The 16881-nt window shown below is 46.5% G+C and overlaps 1 protein-coding gene across 1 annotated transcript in view; it reads right to left on the reverse strand.

Annotated features, from left to right (window-relative positions):
• Positions 1–11025: 11025 nt before the first annotated feature.
• Spsb4 (splA/ryanodine receptor domain and SOCS box containing 4) overlaps positions 11026–16881 on the reverse strand; it is a 71409-nt gene continuing 65553 nt past the window's right edge. The window contains exon 3 of the mRNA XM_028758981.1: positions 11026–12242. Coding sequence (XP_028614814.1) covers positions 12115–12242 — 128 coding nt within the window. The 3' untranslated portion in view covers positions 11026–12114. The remainder of the gene's footprint in view (positions 12243–16881) is intronic.

A 16881-nucleotide genomic window follows, 5' to 3' on the forward strand; every position in this document is an offset into this window, starting at 1 on the left:
CATGATCCATGCATAGGTGTGTGGATTTGTGTGGTGTGTGTACAAGTGCATTCATGCATGTGCATGTGAGTATGCATGCACCACAGCACATGTGCAGAGTTCAGAGGGCTTCTTGGATGTTGGTCCTTAGCTTCTGCCTTGAGACAGGCTCTTTATTACTCATAGCTGGGTATGTTAGGCTAACTGGTTCAAAAGTTTCCAAATGTGATCCTGTCTCCACACCCCACCTCAAGCAGAGTGTTGGGCTGACAAACACAGTCACTGTCACAGCCAGCTTTGTGTGGGTTCTGGGGATTCAAACTCAGATCCTCACACTTGGGCAGAAAATGCTGCACACAGGAAGCCATTTCCCCATCTCCAGAATGACTTTCTAAAGTCTAATTCTCTTTTCGCCATATAATAATTTTGAGGTTCATCAGTGTTGCTGTCTGTTATGAGTAGTTCATTCATTTTTATTGCTGTGTAGAAAGCCATTGTATGGATATATTTTATGTATTCATTAACTGATTAGCTTTGGGGTTATTTCCATTTGAAACAAATTTAAATTAAAGCTTCTATATTTGTAACATCTTTCTATGAACATTTTTTTTCATTTCCCTTGGGAAAATACCTGGAAGTTTGTATTAGTCAGTATTCTCTAGGAACAGAATTGACCAAATGAATATGCAGTACATAAGAGAATTTATTAGACTGGCTTACACAATGGGGGCCTGAGAGGTCCAACAATGGCTGTCTTCACACTGGAGAGGCTGAGAATCCACTCATGAGGCTTTATGCTCCATGCCCCAGGCTGGCAGTGGTGGCCTAGAGTGCTACCAATGGTCTTCAGTCCATGTTGGAAGCTGAAGAAGATGGGTTCTGATGTCAATGAAGGATGTTAGCAGCAGACACAGCAACAACAGGACAGTTGCGCGTACCAGCAAGGAGTGAAGGCAGGCTGGCAAAGCAAAGCTGTTTCCTCCTCAGCCATCTTTACATCTCCACCATGGCTGCACACTGACACCCACTAAGGGGGAGGGGGCCTCATCTCTCTCAGCTAATCCTTCCTGGAAATGCCCCCCTCAGATCTATTCAGAGATAGATCCTTCTCCCAACTCCACATCTAGTCGAGTTGACAAGAGTTGACAATCCCAAAGTTAGAAAACTGGATTGTATACTTCTACAGCTCAAGAATTTCAGATGTTGCATCCTCCCAATACTGACAGGCCCTTGTAAGCATTCAGATCTCATCCTTCCACACAGTGGTTTAATGTACAATCCCCAGGGACTGAAAACTAAAGTCCCTATCACTGTGTTGATGAGGGTTCCCCTGTTGATGTAAAGACAGGAGTGAACTGACCTCGTGAAATTGTCCTTTGACTTCCACATACACAGCACAGTGTGTGTGTGTGTGTGTGTGTGTGTGTGTGCACGTACATGCCATATCACATCCACAACAAAATAAGCAATGAAAAGGCTAACCGTTACCAAGGGCTTATTATGGCTTATGATTTTAGAGGTTTCAGTCCATCATAGTGAGGTGTACAGAGACAGCAGATACTCTCATCAGGATCGTAGAGGAAGTGGGGAGGGCAGTGGGAAGGAGAGGGGTAGGGTGGGGAGAACTAGGAACCCTGAGAAATGACCTCCACAGTAGCACTCTGGTTTAGAAGGTCTTGCTCATCTCAAACTGAAGGTTCTTTTTTTTTTTTTCCTTCCCTGTACTTTCTGGGACCTTTGTTGTTTCTGCTTATCTTTTGTGTCTGAGTTTATAGACAATTTCAATTTAACTTTTGTCTGTGATATAAGAGTGAAGGTTCATTTCTTCCTTGTATGGATATTCAACAATCTAAGCAATGTTTACAGAGAACATCTTTCCTTGACCAAACTGCAGTGGTACAAGCCTAGGTCTGCTTTTGGCCTCTGTTCTGTTCTCTGGTCTGTTAATTTTTGCTTAAGCCAATATTGAGCTATCTCAATTATCGTGTCTTTATTAGCTCACAGTGTCTGAGCTAAATGTGGGCCTTTATTTTGTTCTTATTTCCTAAGATGGCCAGAGCTGTTTTAGGTCTTTTGGATTTCCAAATGAACTGATAATCAGTTTTTGCAACAAAACGTTTTCCTGCATTAACATTATTTTTCCATTTTTGTGAATAAATAATACACATTTTCACGCACGTGCACTCAAGCGAGCACACTCACTCACCCATGGATGAATACATCGGCTGATTTCATTAGGTGACCCTTGTGAACAGTGCTGCAACGGAGGATGTGGCTGATGACATCCTGTTTGCCAACGCTGGCTGTTGTTTCTTGAGCTCTGGGGGTTGTATTCAGGAAGTCATTGTTTCTGCCTGGGTCCTGAAGGGCTTCCTCTATGTTTTCCTGTCCTTTCAGTTTCACATCTTTCACTGAGGTCTTTGATCCTCTCAGAGTTGATTTGTTTGTTTTCACAGGTCCAGAGGAGTCTAGCATCGACCTTTCTAACCCTTCCATGCATCTCTCTTGCTGTAACTCAAACGTCAGCTACTATGGAAGGTAACCCTGAGGACGGACATCTTCGTCCCACTTGTGACTTTTGAAGAAATAGTTTCAGTTTTCCCCCAATTTAGTCTGATGTTAGCTGTGGGTTTGTTGCACACAGACTTTCCTGTGTTGAAGTCCGATCCTTCTACACTCACGTGATCTTTGTCTTTGCTTTTGAGTGCCACATTAGGTTTACTGATTGGTGAATCTTGATCACCCTTGGATCTCTGGAATGAAACAAAGTTGAGCACATGGAGTATGACCTTTGTAATGAGCTGTTAGATTCAGCTTGCAGGAAGTTTATTAAAAATCATCTCCTTTATGCTTATCAAGGAAACTGTTCTTGTGTCTATGTGTGTGTGTGTATGTGTGTGTGTGTGTGTGTGTGTGTGCATGTGTGTCAATGCAATAACCAGAACAGGTTGTCAGATCCTCCAGAGCTCCAGTCGTAAGCTACTTGATGTGAATGCTGGAAACCAAACTGAGGTCTTGTGCAAGCAGAACCTGAGCTGCGAACTGCTGATTCTTCTCTCCAACTCCTGTGTGCATGTGTGTGCGTGTCCGTGTGTCTGTATGTCTGTGTGTGTGTCTCTCTGTGTGTCCTCTCTCCAGCTCCTTATTCAGTGCTGATAGCAGGGCAGTGATGGCTTCACAGAACGATGTCCTTTCTGTTTAGTGGAGTTGTTTGAGAAGCATTGGTGTTCACTCTTCCGTAAACAGATAGCAAGTCTCAGACGTGATCCCATCCAGTCCTGGGCCTCTCTTTGCTGGGAGATGGTTTGTTACCACACTGTTATTATTTCTTGATCTCTTCAAGCTGTTCATACCCTTTTGGTTCAACTTTGGTAAGCTGTGTGTTTTAGAGCCTAACCGAGTTATTTTAGATTTTACATTCCATTTGGTATATAGTGCAGTTTAACTTGTCCCTCTGTGTTTGTGAGTGTGAGAGTATGTGTCTTTGTGTATATGAGTGTGTGTCTGTGTGCTCCTGTGTCTATGTGTGTGTCCATGTGTTCCTGTGTCCCTCTTTGTGTGTCCATGTGTCTGTGTGTGTATATGAGTGTGTATACAAGTGTGTGTGTCCCTGTGTGTGTCTGTGTGTTGGAGTATGTGTCTTTGTGTGTATCCATGTGTCTGTGTGTATGAATGTATGTATATGTGTATGTCTGTGTGTCCGTGTATCTGTATATCATGTGTCTCGTGTTTCTGTGTGTGTCCATGTGTTTCTCTCTGTGTGTGTATATGTGTGTGAGAGAGACAGAGAGAGACAGAAAGCGACAGAAAGGCTGGAAGGGGCACAAGATGTCCTATCATTTTCTACCTTTTTCTTTTGAGGTGAGATAAAATAATCTATACTGATAATCTGGACTTTAGAGGGGTTTCTCCGAACACCCCATTTCATCTCTGATTCTATTAAATTGGGTTGTGTGTGTGTGTGTGTGTGTGTGTGTGTGTTAGATCAGCTAAGGGTTTGTCAATCTTAATAATCTTTTCAGATCACCATTTTTCTGCTTCATCTCGTCCTTTGACCTTCAGGCTTCCGTTCCATTGCTTCCATTCTGATCCTTGTAACTTCTTTCCTTCTGGCTTTGGAGTTTGTCTTGATCTTGTTTGTAAGATTTTGAGATTCACTGTTATGTTCTCTGTCTGAGATCTCTTTGATGTTCACAATGCTGGCTCTCCTGGCTGTTGGCGATCCTCTTAGCTTTGCTTTGCCGGAGCTCCTAGATTCTGATCACACTTTCATCTGACCATAGGGTTCCTTTAAAAATTCTTGAATTATTTGTGGTAAATTCTTAAATCCCCACATGCATAGATGCTTTTCTGTTTTCCCCTGTTGTTCATTTCTCATTCCATCTCATCATGATCAGATGGGATGTAAGAAATTATTTCAGTTTTTTATATTTGTCCAGATTTCTTCATGGCCTAAATCATGATGTACTTTCACAGGACTGCTGAAAAGAACATGGATTCTTGTTGTTGGATGGGATATCCTATAAGTTGGTTAAATCTGTTTGGTATATAGTGCAGCATAACATTTTTTAAGATTTATTGTACTTATTTATGTGTCTACCTATATGAGTGTATATGCATGTGAGCATACACACACACACACACACACACACACGTGAGGGTCAGAAAAGAGCATCACTTCCTCCCCTGTTGTGCGTGCTATCTCTTTCCTTTGAGGCAGGGTCTCTCTGGAAACCTGGGGCTCATGATTTCTTGGCAAGCCCCAATGATCCTCCTGTTTCTTCCTAACCGCTTCCCTACCACCCAGAGCTAGCGTTAGAGACATTGTGAGGACAGTTGACTTGTCACGTAGGTGCTGGGTTGGTTCGTATCTCCAGTCCTCATAATTTGGAGTAAGTGTTCTTCACCACCGAGTCATCATCCCTCCAGCCCAACACCGATGTTTGTTAATTGATGTTTTGCTTGGATGATGTTGAGATATTGAAGTCTTTCCAAGTTTGATTTCCATTGTTATAATAAATACAATGACAGAAAGCAACTTGGGATGGAAAGGGTTTATTTCATCTGACACTTTGTAAGGAGCAGGCCCTTAAACAGGACCAACTCCATTTTGTAATAGGAAACTTGTAAAGACATGTCTGGTACTTGTAAAGGCAAGTCTGGAAATGAAGCTGTGCTGAGATAACCAGACACTAGTGGTTATCTGCCATGTACATTAAGAGTAACCCCAAATTCAGCATAAAAGAGGAGCCCATCCAGAGCACTTCATCACACTTGTAGCCATGACTGGCCAATGTGATCCTCTAGACAAAGCCTCCTCAGCACCTGGTCATCAAAGAGTTAACTGAGAGACCAATACCTCCTGCTTCTGGTCAAGCACCCAGAGAGGTCAAATTAGCAATTCAACTATCTGGAAGCTGCAGCCTGACCCTGCCTTCACAGACTGAACCTGTAACCCAACACCATCAAAAGGACTCAGGTCGTATAATCCTTGAATGAATGATGTGTTTATTGCTATGCTTACTTCTTTGGTAATTAGCAACTTATTATTTGTGTTAATTGTGCATATTGTTAGTGGCAATGTATAGGATATGTGGCAATATCTTGTTGTAGCAGTAGCCTTAGCATTTGTGTTTGCTTGCTGTGCATTATCATTAAAGAAGTAACTGAATTCCACAAACCCTCTGTCTCTTGGCTACTCTCTCTTTCCTCTCTCTCCCCAGGGGAATTCAAACCCCTTGCTCGAAAGTCCTTGCTCATAACAGACTTGAAGGTAGCAGCTCATCCCTGAGAGAATTGAGGGCAGGAATACAAGGCAGGAACCAAAGCTGAGGACATAGAGGAACCATGCTTACTGCTTACTGACTTGCTTTCCACGACTTTCACAGCCTGACTTAATACAACTCAGGACCACCTGCCCTGGAGTGAGACTGCTCACAGAAAGCTGGGCATTAATCAAGAAAACACCCCAAAGACTTGCCTAGAAGCTAGACTGATGGAGGTGTCTTCTTAACTAATATTTCTTCTTTCAAAATGCCTCTAGTTTACACGAGATTGACAAAAACTAACCAGCACAAAGTCTCTCCCTCACTCCTACTGCATTTGCCCTTGTTTATCTATCTTCTCTGAATTGAAATGTTTCCTCTTGGAGAGAAGAGGGAGGCTCAAGTAGGATTCAGGAAGTTAATAAAACTTAAAAGCCTCAAGAAGCTAATGGAACATACAAAGAAAGTCCCAAGAGTCCCAAGGCCCCTCTCTGCAAGGTCATAAAAGCAGTAAACAATTGCTGGGGGCAGAGGGAACACTCCAATTGGTGAAGCTAAGCACAGCTCTTTCAGGGAGTTCTATGGATGCAGCTTTCCTGAGTTGTTGCTCACGTGGGGAGGAATTGTCAATGATAAAATTGCCTTTAAGTCCCCCGATACATTTGTTACTAACCCCTTATCTTGACCTTCTAAATGATTCCAAAAACCACTGGGTCATTAAGCTAGACTGGGGTAGAATAATTTGTGTGGTATACTTTCAGTATCCCCTCTAGGATAAATAGATACTTGTTCATGTCTCCCCAGGAAAAGTAACACAACATACTTGGTACCTGAACAGAGACCAGGAGAACCAAAGATAAGTTGAGGATGAACAACTGTATCATCCTACAATGGGGAAAGAGACTGGCCTCATCAAACTGGTCTTTGGTAATGTCTCTGGGGCATTGCCTTGATTGCTAATTGATGTAAGAGGGCCTAGCCCACTGTGGGCGGTGCCATTCCCAAGGAGGTGAGCCTAGATGGCCTAAGAAACTGAGCTGAGCAGAAGCCAGTGAGTGAGTCAGTAAGCACCAAACCAGCATGGGTTCTGCTTCGGTTTCTGCTGGAGTTCCTGCCTTGACCTCCCTCAAAAATGGATTGTGATCCCGAAATCTAAGGCATGTAAGCCATTTTCTCTCCTGAGTTGCTTTTGGCCAGAGTGTTTCATCACAGCAACAATGAAGCAAACTAGAACAGGGTTATCTCCATGTGATTTGGGATGGTGAGTTTCTTGCTGTTGTGGTGGATGGTAAAGCAGGTTATAGAGGCTAAGCCATCTGAGAGTGGCTTATCCTGGGGGATAGAGTCTGGGGCGGACACCTTCCTATATGTAGAATGGGTAGCAGGCCTCACTGATGACTAAGGTCTGTCTTATGAGTAAGGAGATACTCTCAAAGGCTGATGGTCTAGATAATATTTTATAATCCCTTTAAAAAGTACACATAGGACAGGATCACTAAGCAGGCTAGGGCAACTAACTGCTGGGAAGCTTTTGGTATGTGCAAAAAGACACGCAACTGAGGCTCAGCTGTCTGGCCATCAAGAGTTTGCCTACACCACAGCACAAACGATGTGTGGATGCTATCCTCTGCGTTAGCCTCTGATTTGGCAGGGAAGGTGGGAACAGCAAGGATGAGGTGAATGGAGGTTCCAGGTTGTCATTTTATACAGCTGGCAGGATGCAAAGGGAAGAGAGAACATGTTAGAGCTCTTCCTGGTATCTTGGAACCAGTGAGAGGATTCAGATAATGAGGTGGGGCAAAGAGAGAGAGGGAGAGCACAACACAGAAGTAATATAACATATTTCTCAGGTTCAACCTTTAATACAGAGGAAGAGAAAAGCCTTGACCTGGCATGCAGAGCGGGCCCTAATAAATGGCCAAGCTCCGGAAACTGTGGTAATCAAGGGATACTCCACATCTGAATTACTTGAATCAGGGAAAGCTTTTAAACACGAAATAAAAGAGCTTCTCACAGCCTGGCTTGTGCAGCTGTGGGACGGGAGGGCAGATGATATCAGTCTGAGTGCTGTGGAAACAAAGAAACTAATAAAGCCACCCCTCCCATGAACCACCCCCCAAGGCAACACAGTCTGCAGCAATACAAGTGAAATCAGTCCCTGACGGACCGGTTCATATGAGCCATTAAGAACACTTGGTTATTGCCAGTCACTGTGCATATCATGGACTGGAACGGAATAAAAGAATAACAGGCATTTGTGAGGTGACTGAGCGTGAAAGGTGATATATCTGGTGTCCAGTTTACTAGAGCCGATAGGTATGTGCTCACAGGAGTTAAGAGACAGGTGGATTTAGCAGGGGCCTCAGAACTAGTGTGGGGCTTGTTTTTAGTTATTTTTCTATTCTCATGGCAAAACACTATGATGAAACCAATTTATAGAATAGAGTTCTTAATGGAAGGGAGCATAGCAGCAGACAGACAGGCATGGCGCTGGAACAGCAGCTGAGAGCTCCATCTGATCCACAAGCACTGGGCAGAGAGAACTAATGAAGACTGGCTTTTGAAAGCTCAAAGGCCACCCCCACTGACATTCCTTCTCTAATAGAATTGGGATTCCTCTCAATCCTTCCCAAACAGTTCCACCAACTGGGAACCGCATATTCAAATATATGAGCCTCTGGGGGTCATTCTCAGGTAGACGGGCAGAGTTGTAATGACTTTGCTGAGTGCTATGATAAGGCATTTATCTTTACGAGGTAGGAAAGGGTATGACAGATCTGAGTATTTTAGACCGGCATATGGATTGGGCTTCTGAAGGACTGAGGATAAAAGGGCAAGGAGAAAGAGGGTGTGTCCAGGGTCACTTGGAGGAAAATGTGGCAAGATTCACGGGGAGCCAGAGTCCTCAGAGTAAAAGTTAACAGAAAGCAAATGCGCCAGTGTAGCTTCGGACTCCCAGGTATGTCCAGCCTGCAGGCTGCATGTGGCTTCGGACTCCCAGGTATGTCCAGCCTGCAGGCTGCATGTGGCCAAAGACATACATGTGGCCCACCAGGAAAGTGAAAACTTACTTAAACATTGCATCTTTACTATCTATAAAACCTCCATTGTATGATTCTGGGGAATGAATTTGTAGGTGATTATGTTTAGGACATTCCTTGTAAGCTCAGCGCCTGAGCAACACTTCACAGAAGACAGGAAAGATGAGACAGTACAGTTGAGGGAGGATGTGATTGTCTTAGGGCGGACCGTTATCTCCTCGGAATATGTGTACCTTTCTGCCCTGAAAGAAAATGCACTGGGGGTAGAGATTGTTGATCTAGCCTGGGCTCTTTTTAGCAGCCATGAGGAAAGGCAAGGGCCACAGTGCTGGCCTGGAGCCTGTTAGAACCAGGGAGCTGCTTCCAGCCATAGCACAGCAGGCTAGGGTGTAGTTCTGTTCTCCTCTGAGCCTGAGGTGGGCAGAACAACACAGGCCTTCCCCATTAAAGCCACCATGGGCAAGGAGATGTGCAGGAGCAGTACCCCAGGAGACCCCATGCAGGACAGCTCACAGACAATGATTGTAGTTTATGGAAAGACAGCTGGACGTGGTTGTGTCTCCTATTGTTGCTATATCCAACATTTTTCAAACAATTTTTTTTAAAGCATGTGTATGAATGTTCTACCTCCTTGTCAGGACTCAGAACCTCCCCAGTGGCTTTCTGTAGCCTAACGCCTAGCGCTCACCTCACTCCATCATCCCCTGTGAACACCATGGTGTTTCTTTGCTTGGGGCCATCTTTATCCCCCCACCTCCCTCAGACTGTGAGGTCTAGCAGAGCTGGGCTGGATCTCAGTCATTCCAGGATAGTCTGTAGACATGGGCATGTGAGGACAGGGGACCCAGGAGGCCTAAGGGGTAAGTTCTCAGCTCTGGGAGGACCTCATCCCCACTTGAGCACTTCCTTTGTAGTTTCCTATGGGTGTCCCAGTTTGCAGAGGACATCTTGCCCATCCCGCCCCTCTACAGGCCTTTGCAGAGCTGATGTGTCTGATGTACGATCTTGTTATAGGTTCAAACACAGGCCCAGCCCTCCAAAGACCCACAACCTCCTGGGTACATGAGGCTACAGGGCAGATGGGACCCAATCCAAGTGCTCAGGATAGGGTCCTCGGTGCCAGGAGATGTATGCTCAGGTAGGGACATGAAGAACTAATAGCCCAGAGCAGGAAGACACCGGTGGGTGGCTATGGGGTGTGCAGAGGGAGGCTGATCTCATTAATACGAGAGGGTGAAGTAAGGGTGGGGGGACATTGTTGGAATGAGAGAAGCCACACAAATGAGACTTAGGAGCTGAGACAAGAGAGTTTCTTCCAAACTAGAAAGTGGTGCAGAGACTTGGGCCCTAGAGGCTGGGAGAGGGAGGGTCCTTAGTCAATCACTGGCTACCTGGTCTAGTTCCCAGTGTCCAGAGGGGAAAGAGACTTACCCAAGGTGACTGTGTATAAACAAGGAAGCCAGACTCCAACCCAGGCTTCCTGACCAATGCCCAAGCTTGTGCCTCTTCAGGAAGCTGCTTTTAGCAACCCCAGCAATGGAAAGCTTTGGAGGCTGAGTCTGCCAGTGGCCAGGCAGGTGCCTAGAGCCTGCAGCCAGGAGATGCCTTTCCTCTCCCATCTCCAGTCTCGGGGTGGCCAGATAACCTGTGTCTCATACCCACTCCTCCAAGCACAAGAAACTGTCTCTTCCTTTCCCCTCTCCTGCCCGCTGAGCCCCTCAAGGTCTTACAACAAACTGTAAACGTCCCCACTCAGGACAAAGACATCAGTCTGGCACTGCCCTGGAATCTAGAGTGGTGTGGTAGATGGGTGGCCGATGCTGCTGAGTGAATCCTGTACTGATCCTGACCCAGTCCTCTTCCTGTCCCAAATGCTAACCTGCTACCAGCTCCAGTAGAGCTCAGCCCAACTCTGCCTCATTTGCTCTGTGGCAATCTGCACTGCTCCCTGGTGGTCAACTGCATTCAGCCCCAGTGCCAGGTCTTGGGTTTACCCTGACACCCTGGTCACCTTGAACATCTAAGGCTTCACGGCATCGTGGCTTATGGTAGTTTTTGAAGAACCTGGGGACAGAGTGTCTTCCAGATCTGGTCTCTACAACATCTCTGAGGTTGGAGTTTGAATGTGGACTGTGGACAGCAGGGGTCGGGGGATGTATAGTGAGGCACTCCCAGGTTTGACATCTGTAGATCTGGGGACAGACCAGAGAGGTTGATGGAAAGAGCGCTTTACACACAGCTCAAGGACAGAATGACAAACTTTATTAGAAATGTTCCTTGCTTGTAGGTCACATTCACATTAAAGTGTAGGCTGCGCTGTCTGACTCTGCATCCCACTGTGTGACAATTTCCAGTTAAAACTGAGTCTGGATGAAGGGTATCTGGAACACACGAAAGATGCCAAATGGTGGCGCTGGCAGCAGCAACAGCAGCAGCAGCAGCAACAGCAACATTCTGTGAGAGGATAGGTCTCAGGTCCTGCAGAGACTGTTACACCCACCTTTGCAGTCCCAAGGCCACACCACGGGGGCCCCAGCTGATAAATAAACAGCGCATCACACACATATTGGAAACGAGAAACAGACTGGAAGTCTCCTACTGTGAAAAAATAATTTGCTCAAAGAAAGCTTTGTGACAGCCGGGCTCCACCCTGAATGATGGCTGCCAGAGCCCTGGGTACTCAGGGTGTCTCAGACTTGGTGTCTCGAGGGCCCCATCTTCCTTAGCACCTTTGGGAGAAAGCCACCTTTATCACATTCCTCTTTCAAAACGCAAACGCTACTTACAATGATCATACCCAAGAATAAGCTCCGTCCCCTGGCCAAGTCATCAGATTCATGTCCCTGAATAGAGGGGTGGGGAATGGCCAAAGAGTTCTATCCATGGTGGAAGGGGGCAGGAAGGGATGAGGAAGCCAGCTCAGAGAGGTAAGGCCAGGTATTTTTGCCCTGCTGTAGGCCCTGGACTCGACTCTCAAAGTGGTACCAAGTCTTAAAATGGAAGGACAATCTCTCTGCCCTGGCCAGGGGCAGGCCTGGAGGAGACCATCAAGGACTGGCTTCCATCATTCATTATTCAGAACCTATTTTCTCTCCACTGGCCAATTTTCCTGGGCCTGTCTGCAGTGGGGAACTGGACGCCATCTCCTGCTGAATGTTTTATTCATTCTCTTGAGGAAGAAATGGGCTCTACACTCTGGTTCACTAGGTGGCCGCCTGGTCCTGGTTGATGGCAGCAATGGCAACAGGCATTCCTTTTCCCAAGTCGGTGATGTGTCCTGATGCTCTGGAGCTGTGTGACCACAGATGACAGCAGATCCTCAGCGCTGCTCACTGGTACTGCAGATAGTTTTTAAGAGACTGAGGCAGGGGCAGGGAGCCGATGTCATGGAGGCGCTGTCTGCCCAGGGCTGAGCGGATGGATCGCCGGCACAGGTCCATCAGCGGCAGAGGCTCAGCTGTAAAGACAGTGAAGCAAGCATGAGTACCCACACCTCCTCACTCTGCCTAGCTTGCCCGCTGCCTACCCTTGTCCCCAAACTGGCTCAGTGCTCCCTGCTACTGAAGCGCCACCCCTGCTTGCAGTAAGAGGCCCTCAGCAATGATTATGAAAGGCAGATGCAGCTGCTCAGACTAGAAGATTTAGAACAACCAGTAAATAGTGGTATTTAAGGATGAATAGTGGAAACAAACTTAGCCACTGCCAGGGTAAGTTCTGATGTGAAATGTGTGGCTCAAAATGTTTGAAAGGGGAGTCCTTTAGAAACAGGATGACTTGTCCCAGCTACTCAGGAGGCTGAGGCAGGAGGATCACTTGAGCCCAGAAGTTCAAGGCCAGCCTAGGCAACACAGCCAGATCCCTTCTCAACACAAGCAAGCAGACAGGTTAGATTCCTCCAGGCTATTGAGATTCTTTAAAACCTATGCTATTTCCCTCTAGTGTTTATGAGGGGCAATGGAAGAACACATTTTCTTAAAAGCACTCAAGTTCTTTGGTGTGTGGGTGGGGGGTAGGTTAAAATTCACCAGAGGACCGAAAGGTGTCTTAAGGGGTAAAGGTGCTCCCCACACAAGCCTGATGACCTCATGTTGATTCCCAGAAGCTACTTAAAAAGCCAGATGCACGGCAGGCATCTGTAAGCCCGGCACTCCAACGTAGAGATGGAAAACAGACGAGACCCTAACTCAACATGGCAGGAGGAGGGAAATCCACTCCCCAGAGTGGCTCTCTGTCCTTCATGTGCACACCACGGTGCACTGGTACCTCTAGATACACGACAGTCTACTGAGTTCCACAGGCTTACCGCAGACATACATATTAATTCTTTCAGGTCCTGTGGTAATCCTAGGAATACAGAGACAACTCAGCCAGGGCCAGAGCTTGTGATCTGGAATTTCCTCATAACCTGAGATTTTTAAGTAGATGAAGGTGTGTGTGTGTGTGTGTGTGTGTGTGTGTGTGTGTGTGTATGGTTTTGTTTGTTTTTGTTTTTAATTTTGTGTTCATGGGTGCTCTGCTTTTATGTCTATCTGTGTATCATTTGTTAGCCTTGTGCCCACAGAGGCCAGACGAGAGTGTCGGATTCCCTGGGACAGAAGTTGCATACAGATGGTTGGGAGCTACCATGCTGGTGGTGGGAATTGAATCCCAGTCCTTTGGAAGAACAGCCCCTTAACCTCTGAGCCATCTCTCCAGCCCCAGCAAGTGAATTATTTTAAAAGTGTTAATATATGAAAGGATTCCTGAGTGTACAGGGACAGAAACTAGGTGGCTGCCGGAAAGCTTCGAGGCTAGAAATCTGAATAGGGTTTTGAAGGATAGGTAGGAGTACTATAAGCACATGAGGCTGGGCAGTGTTACAAGCAGAGAAAATAGACACGGATCGGGAAGTGGGGGAGCTGAGGACAGGAACGGGACTGGTAGCTCAAACAGGCCAGTGGAGCATGAACAAGACAGTGGTCCCATTCACCTCCTGTGACTGACATACGACCTCGATGTTTATGCTGAAGCTAGGCGTTCTTTTGCTAACAGCAGGAGCAAACATAAATGGTCAGCTGTGTGGGAATGATATCAGGAGGGGTGGCACAATGGCAGCTAGGGATTGAAGAGAACTTCTGCTAGAGTTGCAGTTCTAATGGGCCACCATTGGAATCCAAGTGGGACTAGGCGTGAGGGTCACATGATGTGTCCTTTGCTGGGGCCAGACCTCAGACCGGGTAGCTTTGCTTTCTCCTCTTATCTTTTGATTCTCATACAAAAGGAGGCTAACCAGGGGGTGCCAGCCAAGTACCCCAACCTGCCCTGCCCTGAATATTACAGCAGCACCCCCATCCTTCCTTCCCTGCCCCTTGTCCTTCACAGTGCCCACCCACATGTTGCCCTGCCCTGTCAATCAAGACTCTAACCCCTCTGTCTCCAATACCTGGCTGCTTACCAAGCAGGGATTGTGAGGTATAAAATATGCTTGTAGTTACTTTCTCCTGAAGGTTTATTATGCGGCCACACACACATATACTAAGTTCTTTTGGGGGGATCAATTCATATAAATGCATGTATCAAAACTCATAACAAATCCCGGGGCCAATAAAAAATATTATCATCTCTATTTTAAGGAGGAAAAGGCTGAAACAGAGTATACAAGCTATCCACCTAAGGATACACAGCTGGTAAGTGGAAAAACCAGGACTCAAACCCCCAGAACCAGAAGTGGGAACTTATCTTCTATCTCACACACGTTTATGGAGCTTCTGCTCACCTGTTGTCAGGATGAATGTATCTCACTCAGGTCTAAAAGTGACCATCTGAAATCAATGTGGCTACTCATTCCTGGCTGAGAGAAAAGGAAACTGAGGCTTGGAGAAGAGAGACTTGTCTAGAGTTGTAAAGCTTGCAGTATCATATTGCCCCTGTCCAAACAATAATAAAAAGGTGGGCCCAAGGCGAGAGTGAAGGTGGAATCGCTTGTCTTTCAGACTCCTGGCAGACTGTGCCACAGCCTCAGGCTCTTGTCCCCTCCTCCCCCTCCGTGGCCACTTTCCAGATCACAGCTGCCCACCTCCCCCACGATACTATAACAGTGGCAACGAAAGCAGCCCTGTTGTTGCTCCTCACCAGTTGGTGCCAGAATCAACTCCATCTGTTCACAGAGAAGAAAACAAATCAGCTCTGGGCATGAAGGGCCCCAGGTACACATGAATGCAGGGACGAGCCTCTAAAGCATAATTTTATGTGAAAGAAAAGTGTGTCGTGTGTGACTCCCCCAAATCCCATAGGGCGTGGCTGATGATGCTCAGGGCATGGCTGATGATGTTCAGGACGTGGTGACTGGGTTGGTAGTAGTGGTGGAGGGTTAGTTTTAGGTTTGTGTTTGGCTCTCCTGGCCAGCTTGCCTTGATGCTGGCAGGCAGCAGCTTGTGACCTGGACACTTTCTTCACCTAGTATTTTTCAAAAAAAAGTTACATCTGAAAAAAGGAGTTCACTGTAGGAGGAGCTAAGGTGGGAGGAGTTAGGAGAGGAAGAGGAGGAGTAAGGAGGAGAAGAGAAAAAGGAAGAAGAGGAGCTAGGAGAGAGAGAGAGATAGAGAGGAAATGGAGGCAGATGTTCTCATGTCTGTAGCAGTCAAAGGTAGTTGGTATATCTAGGTTGGGTGTTGGGTTACACTTGATTGTATGGGTATCTTGTTACTGATGATTACCAAATATACAAGTCTTTAATCTTTAAGCATTAGAGTCTCATCTTTCTACTGGGCCCACGTGGATGGCGGGATGGTCTAGGTAATGCTCAGCCTTGCAGAGACAACATGGGAGATCTCGTGGGTGTTTCTAGTTGGCCATTTCTAGCTCCAGCATGCACGTGGCCTCCGGCCGAGAAACATGACGGCTGGGCTAGGCAGAGCCGCTACAGCTTAGATAGTCGGATTAACTAGTGGCCGCTTTAAATAATTACTACAACAGTTCACTCCCTGAGTCAGAGCCTTACTCTCCCAGGACAGGGAGCAGGTGTGAATACACAAGCCAGACAAGAATAAGTGAACAGGAGAAAGAGGCTGACTTGGAAGCCCAGCTCACACTCAGCCCTCACAGCCAGAGGCAGCTGGCTTCTCCTCTTCTAGTCACACATCTGTCATCTGTAAAATGGGACGGGATGACAGTATCACATCACGGACTATAGGTAGTCCATGGCAGGGCATAGCCTGCCCTCTGCCTTAACAAGGTTCTTGCTGAAGTAAGCTTTAAAACCATCAACAGAAGAAGTGTCTTTGAAAATGGTTACATTGTTTCAGTTTGCTATCCTTACTGATAGCCACTTTCTGCTCTTGACAGAGACTCCCCCAGGCTGCTGCAGAGTGCCTGGTTCTGTGCTACAAACATCCTAGTCCTGTTGAAAGTCCCTGGTAAACATTCCTCAGTCATCCATCACTAACCCCTGTGTGACCTGTAGCGAACCACAGGATTTCCAGAGACTGTGTTGCCATCTGCAAAAAAACCGGTAAGTTAGCTCATGGGGTTAGCTCAAGGAGTTGGTTGTCAGGGATGTAGACTGGTGGAGAGTCTGGCACAGAGATGGATGGCTTCAGCTGCTTCTCCAGGCTTCTTATGTCTCCTCACCTGTCATGGGATCCACTAAGATGTGAGCCACCAGCCTATCATCATGCCTGCATGCGTGGCGTAAGTCACGAGGTGAGTGTTAAACAATCAGAGGCAGATGGAAAAGCATTTGAGTGACATCTTTAAAAGCTGATCTTAGAAGACCTAGGAACTACCTGTTTGGTTGTTTTTTTTTTTTTTTTAATAAAGGAAATGAGGAGATACACAGGTGCCAGAACACACAGGTGTCTTGCCTGCGTGTATGTCTGTGTACCACGTGCATTCCTGTGCCCATGGAGGCCAAAAGAAGGCACTGGGCCCCCTGGAACTGGAGTTACAGACAGATGTGAAACATCATGTGGGTACCAAGTCTTCCAGAAGAGCAGCAGTGCTCCGCATTCACTAGGATTATTCAAGTGTAAGGATGTTGGGTAGACAGTAGTAAGCTCTAGGGGGCAGCCTGGGCTCACCACTGGTGCCCTTCCCAGCTGAAATGACAGATGTGCACA

This window comes from Grammomys surdaster, unplaced genomic scaffold, assembly GCF_004785775.1.
Source record: "Grammomys surdaster isolate TR1022 unplaced genomic scaffold, NIH_TR_1.0 126248, whole genome shotgun sequence".
NCBI classification, from domain to species: domain Eukaryota; kingdom Metazoa; phylum Chordata; class Mammalia; order Rodentia; family Muridae; genus Grammomys; species Grammomys surdaster.